Source organism: Triplophysa rosa, linkage group LG15 (genome assembly GCF_024868665.1).
Source record: "Triplophysa rosa linkage group LG15, Trosa_1v2, whole genome shotgun sequence".
Lineage (NCBI taxonomy): Eukaryota > Metazoa > Chordata > Actinopteri > Cypriniformes > Nemacheilidae > Triplophysa > Triplophysa rosa.
The window spans coordinates 12,396,574-12,419,231 of record NC_079904.1 but is presented as its reverse complement, the minus strand read 5'-3'; the positions used below and the strand labels follow the sequence as shown (position 1 = coordinate 12,419,231).

Sequence of the window (22,658 nt, the reverse complement as noted above, 5' to 3'; positions counted from 1 at the left end):
CTCTCTCTCTCTCTCTCTATCTCTCTATGTCTCTCTCTCTAGGTCATTTTTCTTGAAATGGGTCTGAAGCAGAGGTAGTACTCTGGTACTGGTAGCTGAGTGACCTTGGTCTTTTTGTCCCTTTTTTTCGCTCAGCATGGGCATGTGCACGAGGGAATTGTGGGAAGGTGGACAAAACAGGTGACTGGACTGAAAGCGGTCACACACAAATATGTTTTTTGTGGTATCATTGTCACACCACAACTCTATGAGCAGTTTATCTGACCTCAAAACTAAAGTGAGAGAAAAAAGTGTGGAAATGCATTTTATTGTGCAAAACAACTGCCACAAAAAGGAAGTTGGTCTTTTGGTGAGGTAAAACGCCTCAAGATGTAATTGGATTATTGATTTGCAAAATATCATTACTGTTCTTCAGAGGCTTTGAGACACTGCTGTGCAGCCATGTATCTCTCTCAGTTTCACATGTCTCTTAATGAGACACCATGTGACACAGAAAAGTAAACAGCCTGAGACGACCCCTAAGATATTTCTTTTTAACCTTGTTGCTATTACTGGATCTCTCCACAGGGGTTGAGTAATGGGGGAACGCACGCACGCACACGCACACACACACACACACGCACACGCACACACACACACACGCACGCACGCACGCACACACACGCACACACACACACACGCGCACGCACGCATGCACGCACACACACACACGCACACACACTCACTTTATCTAATGGAGTAATGGGTTTGTCTGTGATCACCATGGGGCTTTATCCCCATCAGGACCAGTGTCTGGGTCAGTGGTACATTTTTTACACATTTTCAATACAAAGCATTATTTGCAATCTTGTAGGAAACAAAATTACAAATAGGATTAAAATCTATTTTCTCCTATTCAACAATACGATTTAATAAAGAGCAAATTGATTGTCAAAATGTTCTCTGTTGAAAACTAGAAAGTCTGAAAACTATTCATGGATAAAAAAATTCATATAGCCATATGGCTTTAGCCATATCTGTAAAAGTGGCAATTGTAAAAATTGTCAATGATGCGTCGTTTCTAAATATAGCCCATTTGTATATGCAACATTTTTAACCGTTACAATGACTTCATTGTTAACAGTTACAGTGACTTCATTCATAAAAATAAAAACGTGACATCCGACTCTATTTTCACAAGCAAATGATGAACTTGAGCATATTTCAAGCATGCGGTTTTACAGCTCACCAACTGACGAATAATTTTTAGACCACACTCGGCTCATATTGAGAGAGCGGCTCGGCTTTATAGATGGAATGAGAGGAACAGAAATGGTTCTGACTTCACTCCTCACTTCCTGAGATGTACGCACATTCACTAAAGGGTTAATTCTTGCACTGCAATATTGAAGAAGTGAGAATGAGATTTTCATCTCTGGGCTGTTTCTGATCATACCCACGCACGCTGAGATCAATACCTCACCAAGAGTAAAAAAAAACGACGCATACAAAAATGGAGAAAACATCTCAGATCTCAAGATAATATAATGGTCATGAGTTTCTTATACAGCAAACTGTTTTAAACAGCATATACATATCCCTTCTCCATTATCTTTTAGGGGAGTCGAGTCAACTTTAGAAAGTATGTTCACTCAGTGTTGAGAGTGAAGTAGGGCCAAATTGAATTATAGGGGAATATACTGTACCGTTGCTGTTGGATCTGAGCACTTCCTGTTTAAATAGATGTTAGTCATGAGGGGTAAGTGATATAGTCAATGACTCATGAAGGAGAGAGAAAAGTTCAAAGACCTGGTTTAACTTCAGTACTAGACTGACCAAGAAGGACAAGACTAGCCTACAGTTTAACAACTTCCTTAATTCATTGAATTCATTGTTCCACAGAAGGCTGCACAGTAAAATCGCCAGTGTTAAAAAAGGTCAAATTAACACTTACAAACTGTGTTTCCCTCTCTGTATGCTGAATACTCTCTCTCTCTCTGGTTCTTTGTGGAACCCAAAATGGTTCTTCTATGCATCACTGTGAAGAACCTTTTAAGCACCTTTATTTTTAAGTGTGTAATGGGTGTGTTTAAAGAGGTTTTATGTGAAAGTCCATAGGACCAAAAGTGCCCTTAGTCAATATAGATGCGTAACACCCTGTCTGTAAGCTTTCAGCCTTTTTCCTTTTCAGCCACTTTCATTAGTTCAGTCACACAGAACTGATAATGTTAAGTTGAGAAAATAAGCAGTAAGTGAGGTGGCAACAGAAGTGTGTGAGAATGGAGTGAAATAGTGTATGACAGACTGAGGTGACGTATGAGCTTCCAAAGAGTGATAACAGACACATCACACTATCTGATATCTTATCTCATTGTAGTTTTAAACAACACTGTACATTTACATGAGGTTACAACAGTTATGTACTACAAAGTATGTTATCTTAACAATTCAGTGTATTGGGGGGTCAATGGGCAGGTTAATTTAAATGCAATTTCTCATCAGCAGCGGGTTTATTTAGTTGTTAGACAACATTGACACAATGCAGAAACTGCTGAAAATAAGCCAATTAGTTCCTGAGCGCTCCATGTTACCATGGCAACTGATAAGTATCTCTATCAATGGCCACTGCATGCATTCCTACAGGTCTTGCCACCAGTCAATAGATCTTTCCTCTTAGTTCTTCACTTTCTCACAATGTCCTATAACCTCACTCAACCAACATGAAGATTTGTATTTGTGTACTGTGGTAATACTAATGCCAATTAATTGGGAGTAAAAATGAAGTAAAAATAAATATGTTAACTTCACTTTTACTATAATTAAACCATGGTTCATTTTCCAGAAGGCCAAACACTTAACATAACTCATACTGGATGTTTATAATGCGTTAAGAGGACCTAGGCCTATATGTTATCTGACGCTGTTGTCCTACAGTATATCATCACAGTAATTTGCAGAGTTGTCTAGCCAAGTGGATTGTAGCAGAATTCTGCCTTTGACACAAGGCCAATGCTAACATGAACATTTCCAACACTACTCAGTTCACATGTTAATCTATTCTTGAGAATGAACAGACTTGGCTTGCCGTGCATAATGGAGAAACTTAAAATCTAACACCCACCCACTTTGCATAAAAGTGTCTGCTAAATTCTAAAAAAATCTAAATGTAAAAGCTGCTACTGCTACTTAAAAAGTGTGGTTGACATGACTACATAAACAAGCTATTTGTAAACTTGAATGTTATATTTTATATCCACACTTCGTTTAGTTGTTATTGGCAACTGAACTAGAGGGTATGAACATGCCGTCACTTTACCACGTGAACACCATGTGAGCATGCCGGAGCGGGCCCCCGTGGGTGGCAAAACACTATTACAATATCAGGAAACGCAATTCTGCGCATTTCAGTGTCGAGGAACACCTGATTCCTTTGTAAGTCGTAGGGAAGTCGTAAGGATCATCGTCGTTCAGCTGCTTGTAATTTAAGCAAATAATTGTGTGTTTTAGTCCCGGTTTCTTTGTTTCTCCTATTCTCCTTAGCCATTTTGCTGGGTGTTTTGCCACTCAGGGGAGCGTGTCCCACTGCATGTCCGGACATGTTCACGTGGGAAAGTGACGTCAATGCATACCCTCTATAAACTTTGTCACAGTACTTCTTTAAAACATTACTTTATAAAAACAGCAGTTTTTACACTCATTTTGTTATGTTAACAAGCTCGCATCATGAGCTGTGAGTATTCTGACTAGCATTAGCTAGTGTGAGTAGATCTGTGGGGATATATAACAATAGAAATATCCAGATTAATGGAATAAGCTTTGAGTGTCTATACACTGTTTTCTGGCTAACAATGTATATTCTGGATATTCTGAGGGTGAGGCTGTGAATGCTAACGTGGTATTAAGCAATTGTAGCACATACTGTATTACACCACCACACATTTATTGATAATTTGGCACACAAGAAACATGTGAATAAAGGATAATATGGAATTTAGCATGTTTAATTCCTTATTTGTTCAGCAAAAATTACCTCAATCATAAATTTCTCCAATTTAATTTACTCTTATTCTCAAGACTGCTGTTCTCTCCACAACTGTATTGCATTGTGCTTGACACTACATCCATACTTGATTGTTTTCAAATCAAGTTTGCTCCTCTCTGCTCTACTCTATTAGCCTTTCACATATAACACACAAGGGTCAGACTAATATCATTGCAGTTCTTCATGTTCATGGCCGTCCAGACATGAAAATGATTACGGTGTTTATTGGCCCATTAGGAGTCTGCAGCCTTATTCAATGATTCAGTGAGCAGGGATCACAGGGGAAGTGTCTAATATCATGAGGGCAGTGAACAACAGATGCACAATCTAATCAGTTTCTGCATGAACGGACACTAGGGTACAAGATGCACAGGACGCTAACAGAAGTGATGGCTTGACAAGGGGTAAACATATGCAAGAAAAAAAGAAAGCCTCACCTCAGGGGCTTGTTCTTGAGCGTGACAGGATTCGCTGTCTCCCTCAGAAAAGGACCCTGACTCATCACTGGAATTGGTTCCGTACGACTGCTCACACTTTATCTTGGGCCGCACCCGTGTGAATATGGTATCCGTTCCGCCGCCTGTGTCCTGTGGTTCGCCGGGTAGACATCGTGTCACATTGGGGCACGGCGAGGACGAGAATTCAAACTGCGGCAGGCTGCAGGGGGATCCACCGCTGCCATCCTCAGCATATGAGTATGACGAACAGGAACTTGAGGTCCGGGTGCGGGTTTCTGAGGGGGGCGATCGCGGGCATACCTTGATTGGCACTGGGCAGCTGGTATTGGGCCTTTGGCGGCCGAGCAGGGGCGGTTCGCTGGCTGCGGTGCTGGAGGGGTAAGTCTGGGAGCTGGGGAGGGACTGGCTGGCACCAGCCCACAATCCCTTTGGCATGTGTTCTGAGAGCTCCTTCTCCAATGAGTTCCCGCTGGGTTGAGAGTGGGTGGGTGTACCCAGTCGGTCACAGGCCCCTGAGGAAAAGATGACACTGCGGCGATCCAGCTCTGCCTCTTGCTTGCACATGCCATCATAGGATGCTGAATTCAGCGAGAGCCCTGGCGAGAAACCATCGGCGTCTTTGGGGAATGCCACAGGCATGCCAAGCTCACTACTAAGCGAAGGCCTGTAGTCTTTTTTGTGGTCTTCCTGAGTGGTTCCCTTTTCTTGGGCACTGACGGGTGTGTTAGCAAATAGCTGCTGAGGTGTGCTAGTCGAGTCCTTCTTATAGTGAGTTTGTAGGCAAGTGGGTGACTTGCTGCTGCCTTTCGGTTGGTCCATTGTGCCGGAACCATCCAGCTCCATCTCAGCAACGCTGTCCCTTTCCCTTCCGTCCTGCTCATCCTCTGACAGGCAAAGCGATATAGACTCTTCCTCACTGCGTGGCTCCTGCTTGATTTGCACCACGGCCGGCATGCTCATGTCTTTGAATGTGCTTGGATAACCTGAGGTACTGGTATGTGAGGAGGCATCGTTGTTGTGCTTGTTGCATGCCCACTGGTATTTCCTGTACTTAGGGCATCGTGGCAGGTCTGAGTTGCCATGTCGCTCAAAGTCCATATGCCCATCAGTAAAGTCCTCAGCCGCTGCCAGCCGATCGTGGTCTGGTCGCCGCAAGGAGTTTGAGGTCTCAGTGCAATGGCGAGAGCGTGGAGAACCCGGCAGCGTCACCACAGTCGTTGCTGTCGTCAGCGCCTCGGGTTGCATGCTCTCATCCTCTAAGTGATTGCTCGCGGGCCCCTCCTTTTGACAAACCACCAGGCCGTCCTCCTCGCTGCGCAGCTGAGCCTCCAGGAAGCGAAAGCAGGAGTCCTCCAGGTTGTGCATGCGCAAAAATTCGGCACAGCGGATGACCTCCTGGATGTTTTCTCTGCTGAGCAGAAGCTTAGCCGTATAGGCAAACTGCAACAATGGAGCGAATCCCCGGGCACTGACCTGCGGACACACATGCAGAAAAAACAGGTGAAATTGCCAGCGTTACCATCAGCACTGCTATTGTTCAGGGCACTTGGAGTGTGCTGACAGAACTTCACTGCTCAAATGACCATAAACAAACACTGTAAAGTGCCAGTTAATCTTTTATCAGGTCAGCACAGACCTTCTATACAATGAGAAATGAAAGGGAAAAGATCTAGAGATCAGTCTCAGTTACAGAACGATGATCAATTCAGATTTATTGGTTTGTATAACATTGGTTTGTAAACATTGTCACATCTATTCCTTAGGTGAGACATATTAAAGCCTAATAGGCTCTAGGACCCTTATGGCTTATCCATGCTATAGTCATCCTGAGCCAGCAGAGAGAGAGAGAGAGAGAGAAGTAGACAGATAGATATGGATGCCTTCCATTTGATCTAATGCAAGATAATTAGGTAAATGCCTGAGCCTGCAAAAGCTTGGCTGGCCCACTGCTGCCTTTGTGCTGTTAGCACATATGAGTAAGTGCAGTGAGTTTCTTGTTGTTGAAAATGTGTGAAGAACCAAATAAGATCTGCAAATCTCAGACCCCTCAGACTGCAGTATTATAGAGGTAGCAATCTTTCAGTGAACAGACTTTCACGTAGGTGATCTTCGTTTTCAGACACAATGGCTGGACTTTGATCTAGGCCTGCATTGTTTGTACCACAAAGCTCCTTCTATTCTTCCTCAATGATGTAAAGTGCTCAACAGCACAAGTGAACTTGTGCTCATAGATGAGAGCAAATGAGATCAACACTCTGGGTTTAATGAATGGACCAGGCCCGGTACTAGGCTGGCTCGACTGGGAGGGGGGCAATTACATATTCTGGTTGGGCAAATATATAATCCAAGTTGATAGCATGCATCATTTTTACATTTTTCTGTAATTAAATTGACAGCTCATTATTTAATAGATAATACATTTTTTATTATATGATATATTTAGTAAGAATTAAATAATAATAGTTATTCAATTATTATTATTATTATTTACACTTTTAATTATTTTATTGTCAGCTGGATATTTTAGGAGGCGCCCAAGAAAAGTCTGGAGGGGCAATGCCCCCCTAACCCCCCCCCAGACCCGGCCCTGCAATGTTTACTGTCTTATGTTGATTGTGAACAGGACATTTGTTGTGGATATCAGCAGTTTGAGGCAAGACAACCCATCTGACAAACCAGCCACCAAAACCATACCATTTTCTCTGTAGATTTGTCCTTTTGGAAGAAGATGGGGATTATGTTTACAGTCATAGCAAAGGCATGGAGGGAAATTCCAGGTTTAATATCAAATGGCTCTTTTCTGCCACAGTAATTCAAAACACAGCTGATTTCTGTGGTGTGGGGAATGTAAATCTGACACGCATAAAACAGATTCACACATACATAAGGTAAAATACCGCCTCCTTGTTAAGCTAGCTGTGGTATTTATAATTATAGCAAAATCAAAACAATAGATTCAAAGAATTCATAAGTACCACTTAAAAACCTTGTCATTCATTCAACCTTTTCAGGAAAATTACTATCATAGCCACGTCTTGCACATAACAACTAACTGTTAACTGTATTAAAGTATCAACCAGATTTACATTTCCAGACATAAATGGCAGCATTCAGAAGGCAGAAAAAGAATAGTTCGATTTTTAGGTCTTTTTTGGTTTTATGATTTGTATCTAAGTGCCTCACGGGAGTCGTCACCATCCTTGGCACATTAATTGCTTTCTAACGGCTGTGCTTGAGATTCATCAGATAATGTAACGCTGTCTGTGCAATTAAACACATGGTTACATAGACATAGACAAAAACTAGTCACACTATGCACGTTACAACAATGGATTTGTTGTAGAAAATGTATTTCTTAGGTTTTGACAAAGTCAGAAGACTTTTGTGTAAGAAGAATAATATACAGTCAGTCAGTCAGTCAGTCATTATTACAGTGTAAGATAATAGTTGCCAGGATAACATTCAAATATAATACAATATTTATTAAAAGAAATATATTATATATTACGGCTGTAAAAATGTTTATGGTTCAAAATATATAGTATGTGTGTCGGGGGAGTTTATATTTATATGTATACATAAATACATCTATAATAATAATTATAGAGGCACATAATCCACGTTGCTTGAGGTCCAGTGTAAAGTTTCCACAGTCAGTGATGGTTTGGGGTGCCATGTCATCTGCTGGTGTTGGTCCACTGTGTTTTCTGAGGTCCAAGGTCAACGCAGCCGTATACCAGGAAGTTTTAGAGCACTTCATGCTTCCTGCTGCTGACCAACTTTATGGAGATGCAGATTTCATTTGCCAACAGGACTTGGCACCTGCACACAGTGCCAAAGCTACCAGTACCTGGTTTAAGGACCATGGTACCCCTGTTCTTAATTGGCCAGCAAACTCACCTGACCTTAACCCCATAGAAAATCTATGGGGTATTGTGAAGAGGAAGATGCGATATGCCAGACCCAACAATGCAGAAGAGCTGAAGGCCACTATCAGAGCAACCTGGCCTCTCATAACACCTGAGCAGTGCCACAGACTGATCGACTCCATGCCACGCCGCATTGCTGCAGTAATTCAGGCAAAAGGAGCCCCAACTAAGTATTGAGTGCTGTACATGCTCATACTTTTCATGTTCATACTTTTCAGTTGGCCAAGATTTCTAAAAATCCTTTCTTTGTATTGGTCTTAAGTAATATTCTAATTTTCCGAGATACTGAATTTGGGATTTTCATTAGTTGTCAGTTATAATCATCAAAATTAAAAGAAATAAACATTTGAAATATATCAGTCTGTGTGTAATGAATGAATATAATATACAAGTTTCACTTTTTGAATGGAATTAGTGAAATAAATCAACTTTTTGATGATATTCTAATTATATGACCAGCACCTGTATGTGTGTCGGGGGAGTTTATATTTATATGTATACATAAATACATCTATAATAATAATTATAGTAATAATACAAATGTATATTTATATATAATATAAATTATATTTAAACTTAAATTCTTATTTATGTACATATTTGTTATATATACAAATGTGTGTGTGTGTGTGTGCATTTATATATACTTATAAATATACATGACAAACAAACAAACATATATTATATAAACACAAACAGTTATTTAGGAATTGATTAATCTCAATTGTGTTTAATCTCAATTAATTGTGATTAATAGATTTGACAGCCCTAATATACTGTATACATAATAGAAATATATGACATCAATTTATTTTGTAACATTGTCAGATGAATATCTCTGAGACGCCACTAAAGTCCCCCACACACAAAGGATTCTATAGCATGCACAAATATGCACGCAAACAAAACTGATGACTACTGAGTCTGAGTCATCTGGGACTGTCTGTGTCCAGTAGACGCATTTCAATAGAGAGAGAGAGAGAGAGAGAGAGAGAGAGAGAGAGAGGATAATCTGCCCACCGGCAACACAACAGCGCAAATCAGTCACTGCTGAGTGGAAGCTGCTGACTCGTAATGTTTGTGGAGGATGGTGTGTGTATCGTGTGTATTGTGTACAGGAGTGGGGGAGGAATTATCTGAAAAGTGTGCGTGTGTGTGTGAAGGGGATGATCATGGCTCTGACAGGAAGTCTGTCCACAAGAAACAGAAAAAAAACAAGAGATTGAATTGAAAAATATGGGGTTGCATTCATATTTACAATTATTGTGATGAAAATATTAAGCATATCGATGATTTTAATGCATGTTTAGACATTATAGTTTTGTTATCATTATGTGTTTTGTTACTCATAGATGAAAGCATTAAGATGTTTTAATAACAACAACCTGTGTTTGTAGCCTACATTTGATTGCTTTGTTCTATTGGCTATAATGGCTTGGTATGGTTCATTTTCTTAATAACGTAAAAACCCTCTTTACAACAGAATCATAAACATTTCATGATGCATATCGAATGTTAAAAGGATTTTTGCTACTTATTGTAGCCCAGCTCTAGTGCTCATCAGCATGCTCAGATTCGATCAGACACACCAGTCTGTGACTGAAGGTGGAGAGAGACAGTGTTGGCGGGGTGTGAAGGTGGGCTGGTCGGCTATGCCTGACTAACAGCTTTCTGTGCTGCTCTGAAATGTGCTTTTGAGCTGACATCAGCAGATGGAGTCTGCATGCGCAGCATCAGTTCCTGCACCATCTGTGGCTGTTACTACAAGTGTCTCTATGACACACGCACCACCAGCCTGATGCACAGAGAGATGAGGTGTGTGAACAAAAGGAAGAAAGGAAAGCAAGAGGAATAAAAGGAGAGGGAGAAAAAATATAATATAGGGGCCTTGTTACAAAATCTAGTTACAAAAGCTGTCTCAGGTTCCATGAAAGCATTTAATCTAAAATCTTAAAGCAGTAAGTGAGGAAATTTCAATAACAACATTTCAACTATTTTTAATTACTACTTTTCAACATTACATTTATTATACTTAAATTTGTAATCAACATTCATCTTGCAACATCTGTATTTTTTGTCTGTTTTCTGTAGTATTGAACCACTTTATTTCTCTTGTCTCGTTTTTTTACTCTTTTTTTTTGTATTTTGTATTTGTACCAACAGTATGTCTTAAATACAGTCTATGGAGAACAAAAAGGAGTGAAAAGGAGGAAAAACCGTAATAGTTCACACAAAAACGTTCATATTTGAGTGGTTTGTGTCCATACAGTGTTAGTCAACGGGGCCAGTATTGTTTGGTTACCAACATTGTTTCAAATATCTTCTTTTGTGTTCTGCAGAAGAAAGAAACTCATACAGGTTTGGAATGACGTGAAAATAAGTAAATAATGAAAGAATTTTCATTTTTGGGTGAACTATCCCCTTTAACCATGTAGCGCTACACTTACAAACAACAAAAGAGAAGATAAAAGGTGCTCGCAGAAAAGGAAAAATAAAGCGCTATTGCTACTCAGGGGACACTGGACAGACTTTTAGACACATGAGTCACTGGACCTGTTAAGAACATTTATTATGTAGACAAAGAAACAAATTTATCTAAACGACAGATCTGGGCCATTTATGCTAATTCCGACTACAGCCTCCTCTCTCTCTCACTGGGCATCAAAAGGGTCATATTGTTACTAAGCAGGAAATTACATGAATTGTACATCATAAATCCTGGACGATATAGGAACTGCGCCAAGCGATTCCTTCCATAAAAAGGTCATGGAATGCTATAAACCCCTCACACCTGCCCTCTCGTTCATTCTCTCTTTCTCTCTCTCTCTTTGATGCTCTCTTGCCTTTCCCCTCTCAGTAGCAGAAACAGCTAATTTATGTAAATTTGCCCCGGCAAATTCCTGCATGTTATGAATGTTAATGAGTCAAAGAGCCGCATGACAATGGAACGGGAGCTTTATAGAATGACTGGAAAATACAAAACCTTGACTGAAGATGGGACGCTTGCGATTTGAAATGTGCTGACTAACCTGACTTTAAACTCACAGGTAGACACAGACAAATGAGATTCTGTGCGCCACAAAGTCACGGTTTACTTTGAACTGAATATACAGTAAGAGCATGAATTGACTGCATTTCAAAACCTACTTGGGACAGCACTTTTGGGCATCATTGGTGAATCAAATGCATATAGCATCAAAAATGGGAGTACTATTACTATAATATTGCTTCGACTGAAAGAATTTGTCATTTAATGATATTATAAATAGTCATTTCAATGCGCTCACAAACACACACAAACACATCAGATGTGTAAACGGATTTAGAGTCAACCCTTCCCAATGTGACAGCTTAAATAAGATACTTTACTGGCTAATCCTCTCCAAGTGAGGTTTACGGTATACAACCACACAGGCAAGAGGACATGACCTCGTCTACCGTGAGCTGGACCATGCTACAGTCCTTGGCCCTTTAAGACAAAAGCTAACCTCTTTTCCTTCTCTCTCCCATCTTAAGCAATTTCTCTTACTCAGAAATCCATTTGACAGACGGACTTCCTCTCCCAGGCTTTACGTCTTTGCACAACCCCCCACAATGTGACAGAAGACAGAACTCCCTCCATCTGTATAATAGGCTACAAATGTGCGATAGCCTCGTTCTCGAGTTTGAGTGTTAACATGCACGTCAGTCTGCTGTTATTTTCTTCATGGCCTGCACTGTACAACAGGATTACTGTACACCCCCACCCTAGCCAGGTCCCGACCTGCTCGAAAGCCTCTCACTGTGTTTGAGAGGTTTGTGCTTACCAATAACTGCCTATGTCTAACCAAAAAAATCTTGTTGTTCATTCTCTCCTTTGCTTACTCCAGCTTTAATCCTCCTAGTAGCATGGCCTTGTAAACTAACGGTACTGTTTAGCGTGTTGACAAAATGTTTATATGCTCTCCTACTTGTAAGTCGCTTTGGCGTCTGCCAAATGAATAAGTGTATAAATGTAATCACTGGATTTACTGTAACACCTGCTAAACATTTAACTTAATGGTAAAGTTTTTATCGCGTATGCGTAGAATTGCATGCATACTGTAGTTTTTTTAAAGGATACTCTACTACAATTAAATTGTCTTTGCACTACTTCAAGTGTCCCTCAAACGTGTCTTAAAGGGACAGTTGACCCAAAATTGAAAATTCTTTCATCATTTCTTCATACATCTATCAAACCTGTATGACTTTCTTTCTTGTGCAAAACACAAAAGAAGATATTTTGTAGAACGTTGTGATCCATATGTGTATGGACACAAAACCACAACATACCTTCTTTGTGATCCACAGAAGAAATATACACGCATATAGACATTTTGCATGAGGGTGAATAAGTGAGGACGGATTTTCTATTATTATTGGGTGAACTGTCCCTTTAAGGTGGGCACCCATTTTTGCAGTCAGTTTCATCCCTGTGTGGAAAATCGCTTACTTTTGCTTCCGTACTGAACGCGAAATTATACACTAGGTAGCGTCTAAAAAGTATAACAAAAAAGCATTTTGACCACTGTGGTTCACTTTAAGTTTGTGGTTTGGTACCAATTATTTTTGTATAGAAATCTTATGAAAAATATGGGTTTCCCTGTTCTATTAATATACTAAATCTCTTTCGGTCCCATTTATTTAAACTAAGCAGCAAGAACAGGAATTCAGAAATCTCTGCAGTCTTAAACTGAACGGTGTAATTTTTATGTTGAAATCCGTTTACCTATCTCCGTTTAATGTGCAGAAACAACTATAACTGGGCCATTTGTACATTGATTTCCCTAAAGTGCAAATGCTGTGCCTCTGAGCACTACAAAAAATATATTGATTTGTTTTTTTAAAGCAGCAAGACATAGCAACACTGGAACAGCCAATGGCATAAGCCGGGAAGGGGTTACCTTCGTCAAGAAATTAAAACAAAATCAAATGCTACAAAAATGACACAAAGAAGCAAAATATAAATAAATAATTCACAAACGTTTGTGTTATTTTTGGGTCGTTTGTCTGAGGAGATATATCAGCAGCAGAAGATTTGAGTTTCATTTTCTCTCCATTTATGTCTAGGAGTGATATCTGAGATATGAAAGAGATCTCCTCAGTCGTTTTTCAATCTTAGGGGTAATGTCAAATGTAACTTTATTGTACCATGGTCAGGTATGAGGTCCAGTTCAAAACAATGCGATATGAAACTAACCCCTCCACCTAAACCCCACAGATCTGCAGTTTCACAAAGCTTGTGTGCTTTGAGGAACAGCTATTTTGCACTTCACTCTAGAAAGGGTTGCGTTGAGTTTTGCGTTTTGAATGCATGTTTTGCAGTGTATCTCGGAGTTTGGGAGAGTGTTGTGATTTCATGTGATTGCTGTTCACAACTGGCTCCATGTGGAAGCCTGTAAACTTTATAACAGGAGGTGGTTTGAGATCACTGTACAGACTAGTGCTGAATCAGACTCACAGAGACAGTCGTACACAAACATACACACACAGATCGACGCTGACTGTCTAAAGCAATGCTGAATCACAATGACACATACGGAGTGCACAGCTGTAAAGACTCAAGAATACACACAGATACGTGCACAGACAAATACCACAATCCTTGGAATAAAGTTCACTCAAGTTCACTAGAGCTCTAAAATACTGCTTTAAATTGTTTTTGGAGAAAACCGAATAAATGCCTGTTTTGATTGATCGATGTTTCAATGTGTTGATGGTTTGAATCAATAAACCAAACGTATTGCTGTATAGCATTCCACCTCTGGGTGTTTATTCGTTCTTCTAAGTCTATCATCAGTTACTCCTTACATGGAGTCCTAAGTGATGATTTTATTACATGACATGTTTAATGCAGCTCTTGAATGCATGAATCACTGCGGAGGAAAGAAAACAGTGAGAAAAAGTGATGAAAACATGAGCTTTTGGGAGGCACCAGAAACAAGACTAAAGAAAAGCAGAGGTTTAACGTCATAGCAAATTATGTGATTAAGAAATTATAATAGAAGAAAAAGGTGGTGAATCCGCTTCCTTTGAAAATGACTGTCGCACTTAATACTGTTTGTGTTGAACTGTGTCTTATCCACAGATGGAGAGACCGAGGGAGAGAGGCTCATTTTAAAGTTGGTAATAAAATTTGTAACTGTTCGTATGATTTTGTACGATCTTGTTCATACATTTTAGTATGATTTGCGTTCGCGCCAGTGACATTAGGTTTAGGGGTGGGGCTTCAGTTTTGCGTTTTTCTAATAATCATACGTTTTTGTACGATTCACATCGTACGAATTCATGCGAATTAGCTACCTCGTAAAATAGTTATGAATTCCTGTGAGATCAGGTAGGTGGTTCTAAACTAGTGAGGCGCAACCTAATAATGGATTGTAGGTCTGTCCTAATATGGTTGTGGACAGCGGGTTCAAGGAGATGACAAATGCAAACAAAAGAGATGAGAAAAGGAAGAGAACACGCCCATAACTTTTATTGTTGAGTTCAGCATCTGATTAAACTTCACAACATTTTGATGCAAATTCGTCTATGAACTGTTGATATGGCAGATATTACAATACTTTGTGAACATACATGTTGAGCCCATGTCATGTTTCCATATTCATATATTTCAATTTCCATATTGTTGACATGACACAAGCACATTTCCACGTTTCTCTTGTACTGTTTTGGTAGTTTATTGTACATTATTTCTAATTTCAAAGTCGGTTTCCACATTTGTGCTATAAACAATTTTGGTACTGAGCAATACCCAATAAGAATCGCTGATCTACTGTTGCGGTTTAGGCTCCTAATGATTGTGGATGAAGGCCATCGAAGTTCATCATCTGATGACAAAAATCACACACTTCTGACAGAATAACCAAATCAACCTGCATCACACCCAAGACATACAACCGATATCTATACAGCATCCTTTTAAGACATTAAATAAATTTGTGATCAATTCCAACCCAGTCTCAAGGCAGTTTGTGTCATAGACACGAAATTTGGAATTAATTATTACTTTGTGTTCATGGACAGGAATACAGGAATATCCCCATTTTTTCGTGTGTCAGCACGACCTTTTTTTAATGTCACTCAGCACGACTTTCTTTTCATGTCACTCAGCACGACTTTCAATACAAAGCCTGCTTGTGTATTTACATTTATATATTTATAACCTTATATCAAAAGAAGTCATACATATTTTAGGATGTGGCAAACCAACACCTTACTTTGCCCAAAACCCTAAAATCACAGCGCAAAGGCTAATTTTGCTAAAAAAGCGAGTTTAACAAGGTGGCAAAACAACGATAAATGGCTCCCCTAACCCAGCCCCTAAACCTAACATCACAGGGGAAAAGTGAAATCATTACAAAACATACCAATGAGTTTGTAGGAAATAGGAATTCACACCAATGAGCCGCCGTTGCGTTGATATATTTATACATATGAAAGATATCACATATTAAAATACATTAGATTGAAAGTCGTGCTGGGTGACAAAAAAAGTCGTGCTGAATGACACAAATAAAGGGGGAAATTCGTGTCAGTAAACACGAATTAATAGAATACAGTTTGTGACAATGTCACGAATTCCCGTGAGACTGTGTTGTAAAAAAACCCCCACTGCAAACAGCAAAGCACAGACCAGAATTTCTTTATGCAATCTTTTAGTAATGGAATGCTGGGGATCTAATACAGGGTTTCTTCCATCGCTGTGGGAGGGTGAGGGGAAGGCTGTTTTTCTGTCACTCTTCATGATCTGATTCTCAACAAAGAGCCGATTAAGAGCCTCTCTCTCTCTCTCTCTCCTCAACATTCGCTGGCTAACACAGATGATGTCACTAACCCGATGCAGTCCCCACACTCAACAATATCAAGGTCATCTGGGAGGGGTGGGATGGATGTGAGGGGTTGCGGAGGGAAGGAGAGGTAGGGGTGCTCTTTGTTTCATCTGCAGTGGATTTCTTTTTCATTCACCATAACACCGCACACCCCCACCCATGAATAAGCCCCCCATATCCTTATTCATGGTCAGTTTCCTTACATGAAACATAGGGGGCGATCTTCAACAGGGGTGAGGCAATCCCTGGCCACTGAGCTGAAATCGGGCTCTAATAAAGGACACCGCTGCATGTGTATACACAGCACAAGTCTATAGGCACTTACAGAAAAGCAGATGCATTGCTTCAGATTTACAAAAGCTACATGCCTTAAATTAACACAAAGTAACAAAACAAAATCATATATTAGAATGCAAGATAAGTCCCTGGAAATTAAAAGAACTGCTATGATAATTTGTATAGTTAAATACAAAAATGTGTAAAGCATTTCTGGATCTCACTAAATGTAATGTTCAATATCGTTCCTTACTATACATCACAGTTGAACTCTAAACTTTTAAAATCTGCATTAAACCATTAGACCGTACTTTGATCATATCAGGAACAGAGTTAACATTTACCAATACGACGCCTAAAGTAAGTGGCAGTCATGCATTTTCTCTCACATCAGAGGTGACGACAGGCACTCCCTCACGCTTTTCTCAAACTCTTTTTTTAAATACGCGAACAATATAATTCCCTCTCTCATTCGCACTCACACCTGCGACATGTGAACTCATGAATAATTCATGAAGACAAGAAGTGAATGAAAGTTGCGTTTCATTTTGTTGTCTTCTGCTCATTAAAAAAATCGTATTTCTTTTAGACATCAAAGAATGACATCAAGCCAATACTTTTTAACAGGCTGTGACAGACGATAGCCCACGGTAAACCACATGTAACAAGCATCCCTCCTCCGAGCATGTGCACGTATGTGTTCACACGGGAGTGTGATGGTGAATGAACGAGTGGGGTGTGAACACATGACTGGAGGTGTTTAGATGTGACATTACACCTCTGTGGAAAACTCATAGCTCGGAAAGCAGAGGTGTGTGCGAGTGTGAATTTCTGCGTCTGTGTGTGCGGGTTGCAAATTCACAACATGCCCTTCAGCCGTTGTTAATTGTTAAATTCTATTAAATCTCCTGACAGCAGTCACCTTGGTTTAACATGCCTAGAGGCATAATATGCAATGTGATCTTATCCAATAATGAACACATCCGCCAGAAGTCAGTTTGCTAAACAGAATGTTTGTCACTAAAGATTAGTGTCAACGTTTGTCAATATTAGCCTACAAGTTCTTACAAGTTCACATGGCCTGGACAAAAACCAACAAACACAATATTTCGGCGCTTTTGTTGTTGTAAAGAAATAGTTCAGTGTTTGAAATTTAGCGACATCTAGCGGTGAGGTTGTCAACTGCAACCAATGGCTCTGAATTTACTCACCCTCAAGCCATCCCAGATGTATATGACTTTGTTTCTTCAGATGAACAGAAACTATTAAATTTCTATTAAAATGCCATTATTTTGCCTTCTTACACTGTATCCTAAATGCACATACATCCATCATTAAAAAAATACAAATGACTCCAGTGGGTTAATAAATGTCTTCTGAAGCGAAATGATAAGTTTGTGTGAGAAAACGAATATTATTTTGAGCTTGTTTAGCAAAACTGAAACCAAAACAAACACATAACAGGTGCTAAATTGAAGTATGGTGACACATCAGTACACTTCGATGGTCATTGGTTCTTGCATGTCTTGTGACTAGCTGTCATCAGATAGGCCAGAACCAATGAGATTTTACCGACGCGCCGCCATAATTTGGTGTTGGTATTCGTGTTCTTCTAAAGAAAGGAAGTCATAAAGTGACATGTGGGTGAGTAAATGATGAGCGAATTTTCACTTTTAAGTGAACTATTTCTGTAACACTGTTGTTGGTGCAGTGAGAACGTGATAGTTCTAAATACTGTAAAACTAACAGCTTTGAATGGCCTCTAGAATGTTTGAAATGTTGTCGATTGATTGATTGATATAAATATTGATATAAATGTTTTAATGAATTTTTGAGCCGTTGGCTCATTTAGGTTTGTTAAAACCTCTGTCTGTAATATCTTTAGCTTTTTATGCAAACAACCTTGTGACTACATTGACATAAACTTTGAAAGTTAATGTCATCAAAACACTAAGAAGCTACTTTATAAATCAAGTGCCATTCCAATAACACATTTTTTATTGAAGTAAAAAAATATATAATACTGTGAACGCACCCCTTTTTCACAAACTCTTGAAAAACCTAGCACCTCAAAGCTGGAGAGATTGAAACGCAACAGATGTAAATGTATTAAATGTGCGCTTTGGGCTGTGGCAGACAGCTCGTTTAAGTGTGAGTGTATATTTGACAGACTGAGTTTCTGCTCATTAAGATGGGCATAATGATGTTTGCTGCCATATGGTAGGTAGTCAAATAATGAATGGTGATTATAGGCCTGCTGTAATCTCATACACCTCATACATAACAACATAATTCACACAGGGACAAACAACAGCAACAGGACATCTTGTTGATTACTTGATTTCTATATTTGCCCTATCATGTTGGTAGGCCCGTCCACCATTGGTTCAAAATCTCCCTGTTCGTCTTTGATTATGCAACACTATGGACAGGCAAAATAAACATGCATGAATATACAAAAATCTGTATGCATCCTCACCTCCTCTGGCATGCTGAGAACCAGCTTATTGTCATTTTGGGTGGCGAACCCCTGTAGGAAGTACTCGCTGCAGGCGGCTAAAACAGCCCTGTGCGCGCGGAACTCCTTCCCCTCCACCAGCACGGTGACATCACAGAACAGGCCCTGCTTCCGCTGCTCATTCAGACCCAGCAGGATGTTGGTACAGTGCACCGTCGACTCATACACGTACATGGGAGCTTCAGTCTTCTCATCCACGGACATACCGCTCACACCCTGGGCAAAAAGAGAGACAGATGTGGAGGCGTTAAGACAAATTCTGTCATTTTGGGAACATGTTTGCATGCACAATGAACACAAACCTGTTGTGTTACAAAATGGGTCCAAAACAACACAATTGCAGAGTGAATGCAGAGTTACTGGCAGAACTGAGCCTTGCTGGTTGTTTCTGATTTAAATGTCAATAAAAGCTGCATTCAAACTCTATACAATTCTATACAAACCAAGTGGCTATAGCTGTAAACGTATATTTGTATTGCTTACATTATGCCAGGAAAATGTGTAGAAATTAGTACTATTAATCGATTCCAATATAAATGTTTGAGTTTATATAATATAGGTGTGTTGCATGTATATTTATATAAATGCACACCAGTGTTGGGCAAGTTACTCTGAAAAAGTAATGAATTACTAGTTACAAATTACATTTTCAATAGTGTAATTACAAATTACTCTCTCCAAAAAGTATTTAATTGCTTATTACTAATTACTTTCTATATCCTTTATCAACCTTGATTAGTTAAGTGATTCAAGGATAGACATGAGACGGCTCTTTTAATGAATTCAAATAAATAATTGAAAACTGCATAAAGTAGTAATATTAACTGACCAAAGTATTACAAATGTGAGAATTATACAATAAAGCACGGGTTTTAAAGTTAGACTTTGAATTTTGATGTCAATTCCACTATTGCACACACATATATTATACAAAGTATTTCGTTTAATTACATCAAAAGTAACTAACTAAATTACAGAAAAACTTAGAGTAATCCCTTACTTTACTTGTTCAAAGGAAAAGTAATTAAATTACAGTAACTAATTACACCCAACACTGATGCATAATGATGCATGATGTGTATATATAAGAACTATTTACATAAACATTTATATTTAAATATCATTTACATTATGTATACACATGACTCATATTTCTTGAATATACAGTATACATGTATGTTTGTGTATTCATATGTACGTATAAAGATACAGGCCACACACCCACACACACACATATATATATATTAAATAAAAACAAACATTTATTTTGGAATCGATTAATCGCGATTAATCGATTTGACAGCACTAATAGAAATGTTTTTAAAAGGCATCATGTCACTGGGGTATCATGACTTCATCAATAATGCAGATGAAAAATAAAACAACTAAATAATCCCATAGTGCCAAGGACAGAAATGCATTTCTCAATACAAATTTGATTACAAAACTGTTTCATGGCAAACAAAATCCTCAATTCATCTGTCATGACAGTTGTGGCAAAAAGTTAATATTGGACCCTAACTTCAAGATTCGTCAATCTCACCATGACCACCTCCATCTCACCCACGGCAAGCGAACGCACAAAGCGACGAGCAAAAACAAAGCCCCAAACCTCCCACACGATCCATGTGGGGATCAGCTGTCGTCATTCGCACTCACTCATTTAACATACACCCCCATGTAAACAGGTGCAGATTCACACTTCAGACAATGATCCCATCCACACACGCAGCGGTAGATTAGCCGCACGTCGTGCAAGCTCGAGAGGGGGATTTAGCCGTCTAAGCGACAGAGTCAATGCTATTGGTTCTTATGCAGAAAATGAGAGATGGTGCCTGGTGTAAATGATATTCAGACATACAGTTTTAAAGATTACCTTAATCTCCTTTTCCTTTATTTCACCCATCAAAGCGGATCAACCGGTGCACTTGTGATTAGAGACTTAAATCAAGTGTCTCTGAAATTCTGGATCACCTCTCCCTACACAAACGCATACCCCAGGCCGACCACCAGGACCCTTTGACAATGGTTCTTTACAATGACTCTGACAGGTTTAATCTCACCAGCCAGGGCTGACTGAGAGCGGGGATTCTCGCTGGAGAAGGCGGACGGGATGTATTTTGGCTGCCAAGCGAATATCGCTCACCTCGATTAGCATTCAGCCCGTCGGTGATTTGAATAAGTGCAGATTAAATATGACGATGAGTCAGGAACAGAGCTCAGCGTTTCACGACATGAAAGCACAATGTTCAGATCCTCTTAAGCAATTTTATTTGCAGCGTTGCCCGTGTGTGCATGCGCTCTAAATACAAACCAGACCTGGTAAATCCTTTGACTTGAAAAAATATTGAACACAAAAATGAATAATATGAAATAGTTATTTATACACCCTCACGTCGTTCAAAACCTTTACATGACACAAAAAATAAATACATTTTGGAAAAGGTCTTTTGGGAAAGATTGTTTGGTTATCAACATTCTTCAAAAAATACTAATTTGTGGTCTGCAGAAGAAAGAAAGTCATACAGGTTGGTTCATCTTTGGTTGAACTATCCCCTTCGGAGTAGGATGTGAGGGGGGAAACAAGCAAGAGAAACCCAGACAGAGAAAAGATGCTTAAGCTCTGAATCAGGACGATTTTAATTGCTTTGGAAACGAAACAATCTCTACTTTCAGCCTCTGCCAGCAGTCTTCTCCACAACACACTAAGCCGTTTAAGTTGTCCGGGTCAACTTCTGCTCACAGAATGATCAGTGCATGACTAAACAATTCCTACAGAGCCTCAGTCTCAGCCAACGCTGCTCTTTCCATCCCTCCTGAAGCCAGGACTGGCCCCGTATGCATCTCTGTGGTAAGGAGCCCCTCCCTGCTCCCACAACCACCACTGACTGCACCTTAGGCAACTCGAAGCCACAGAGACACAGGCCTGAAATTTCTTACCCTTGTCATCTTGATTTAACTCCTGACTGGGCAAAACAAGCGCGTTGCGTTCTCCGCGCGCTGTCGGGCCTTTGAAGCTCTGCTCCATCCGAGGCAGGTTGCGTGTGGCGGTTACCGTGGTAGCAGATTCAATCGGAGAGCATCTGTAAAAGCTGTGAGCCTTGACTGAGGGTTGACGGCTTATTGCTGCCCGAATTAAAATGTGGAAACGGAAAGTCGTCCTCGGTCATTGGAAATGGCTGTGTGTGCAAATGGAAACTCCTCAACCAAGAGAATGGAACCAGTGGGCCAGGCACCTCCCCTCTCTTTCAATCTCTCTCTCACTTGCTCTCAGAGAAAATCAAACCACACGGCATGTGGGTTCAGAGATCCTATACTGCATTGTGTGTGTGCGTGCGCACATATGTGCATGTGTGGGAGGTACCACTGTGGTTACCACGAAAAAGGAGAACGAAGACAAAGGCAGGTTGAATCGGGCTGTATCGCATTTCTGCAAAGCACCAACCATCTATATGAATGAACCCAGCTGACAAAAGTTTGTTCTAAGAACGTTCCTTAGACGTTCCTAACGTTTATGAAATATTTATAACATTTCCAAAATGACAGAATGTAATGTTCCTCTAACATTCACGTAACCAAGACACGTTAAAAACAGGACATTTT

At 39.8% G+C, this 22,658-nt stretch overlaps 1 protein-coding gene across 3 annotated transcripts in view; it reads right to left on the bottom strand.

The window, feature by feature from the left end:
* bach2b (BTB and CNC homology 1, basic leucine zipper transcription factor 2b) overlaps positions 1-22,658 on the bottom strand; it is an 86,571-nt gene that overhangs the window by 8,529 nt on the left and 55,384 nt on the right. For 2 of the 3 annotated variants that reach the window (XM_057352655.1, XM_057352653.1), the window contains exons 2-3: positions 19,017-19,271; positions 4,459-5,952 (exon numbers count right to left, since the gene is read on the bottom strand). In XM_057352655.1, coding sequence (XP_057208638.1) covers positions 4,459-5,952; positions 19,017-19,259 — 1,737 coding nt within the window. In that variant the 5' untranslated portion in view covers positions 19,260-19,271. Of the gene's footprint in view, positions 1-4,458; positions 5,953-19,016; positions 19,272-21,995; positions 22,232-22,658 lie in introns of those variants that run through there. The other variant, XM_057352654.1, reaches the window with a different exon arrangement.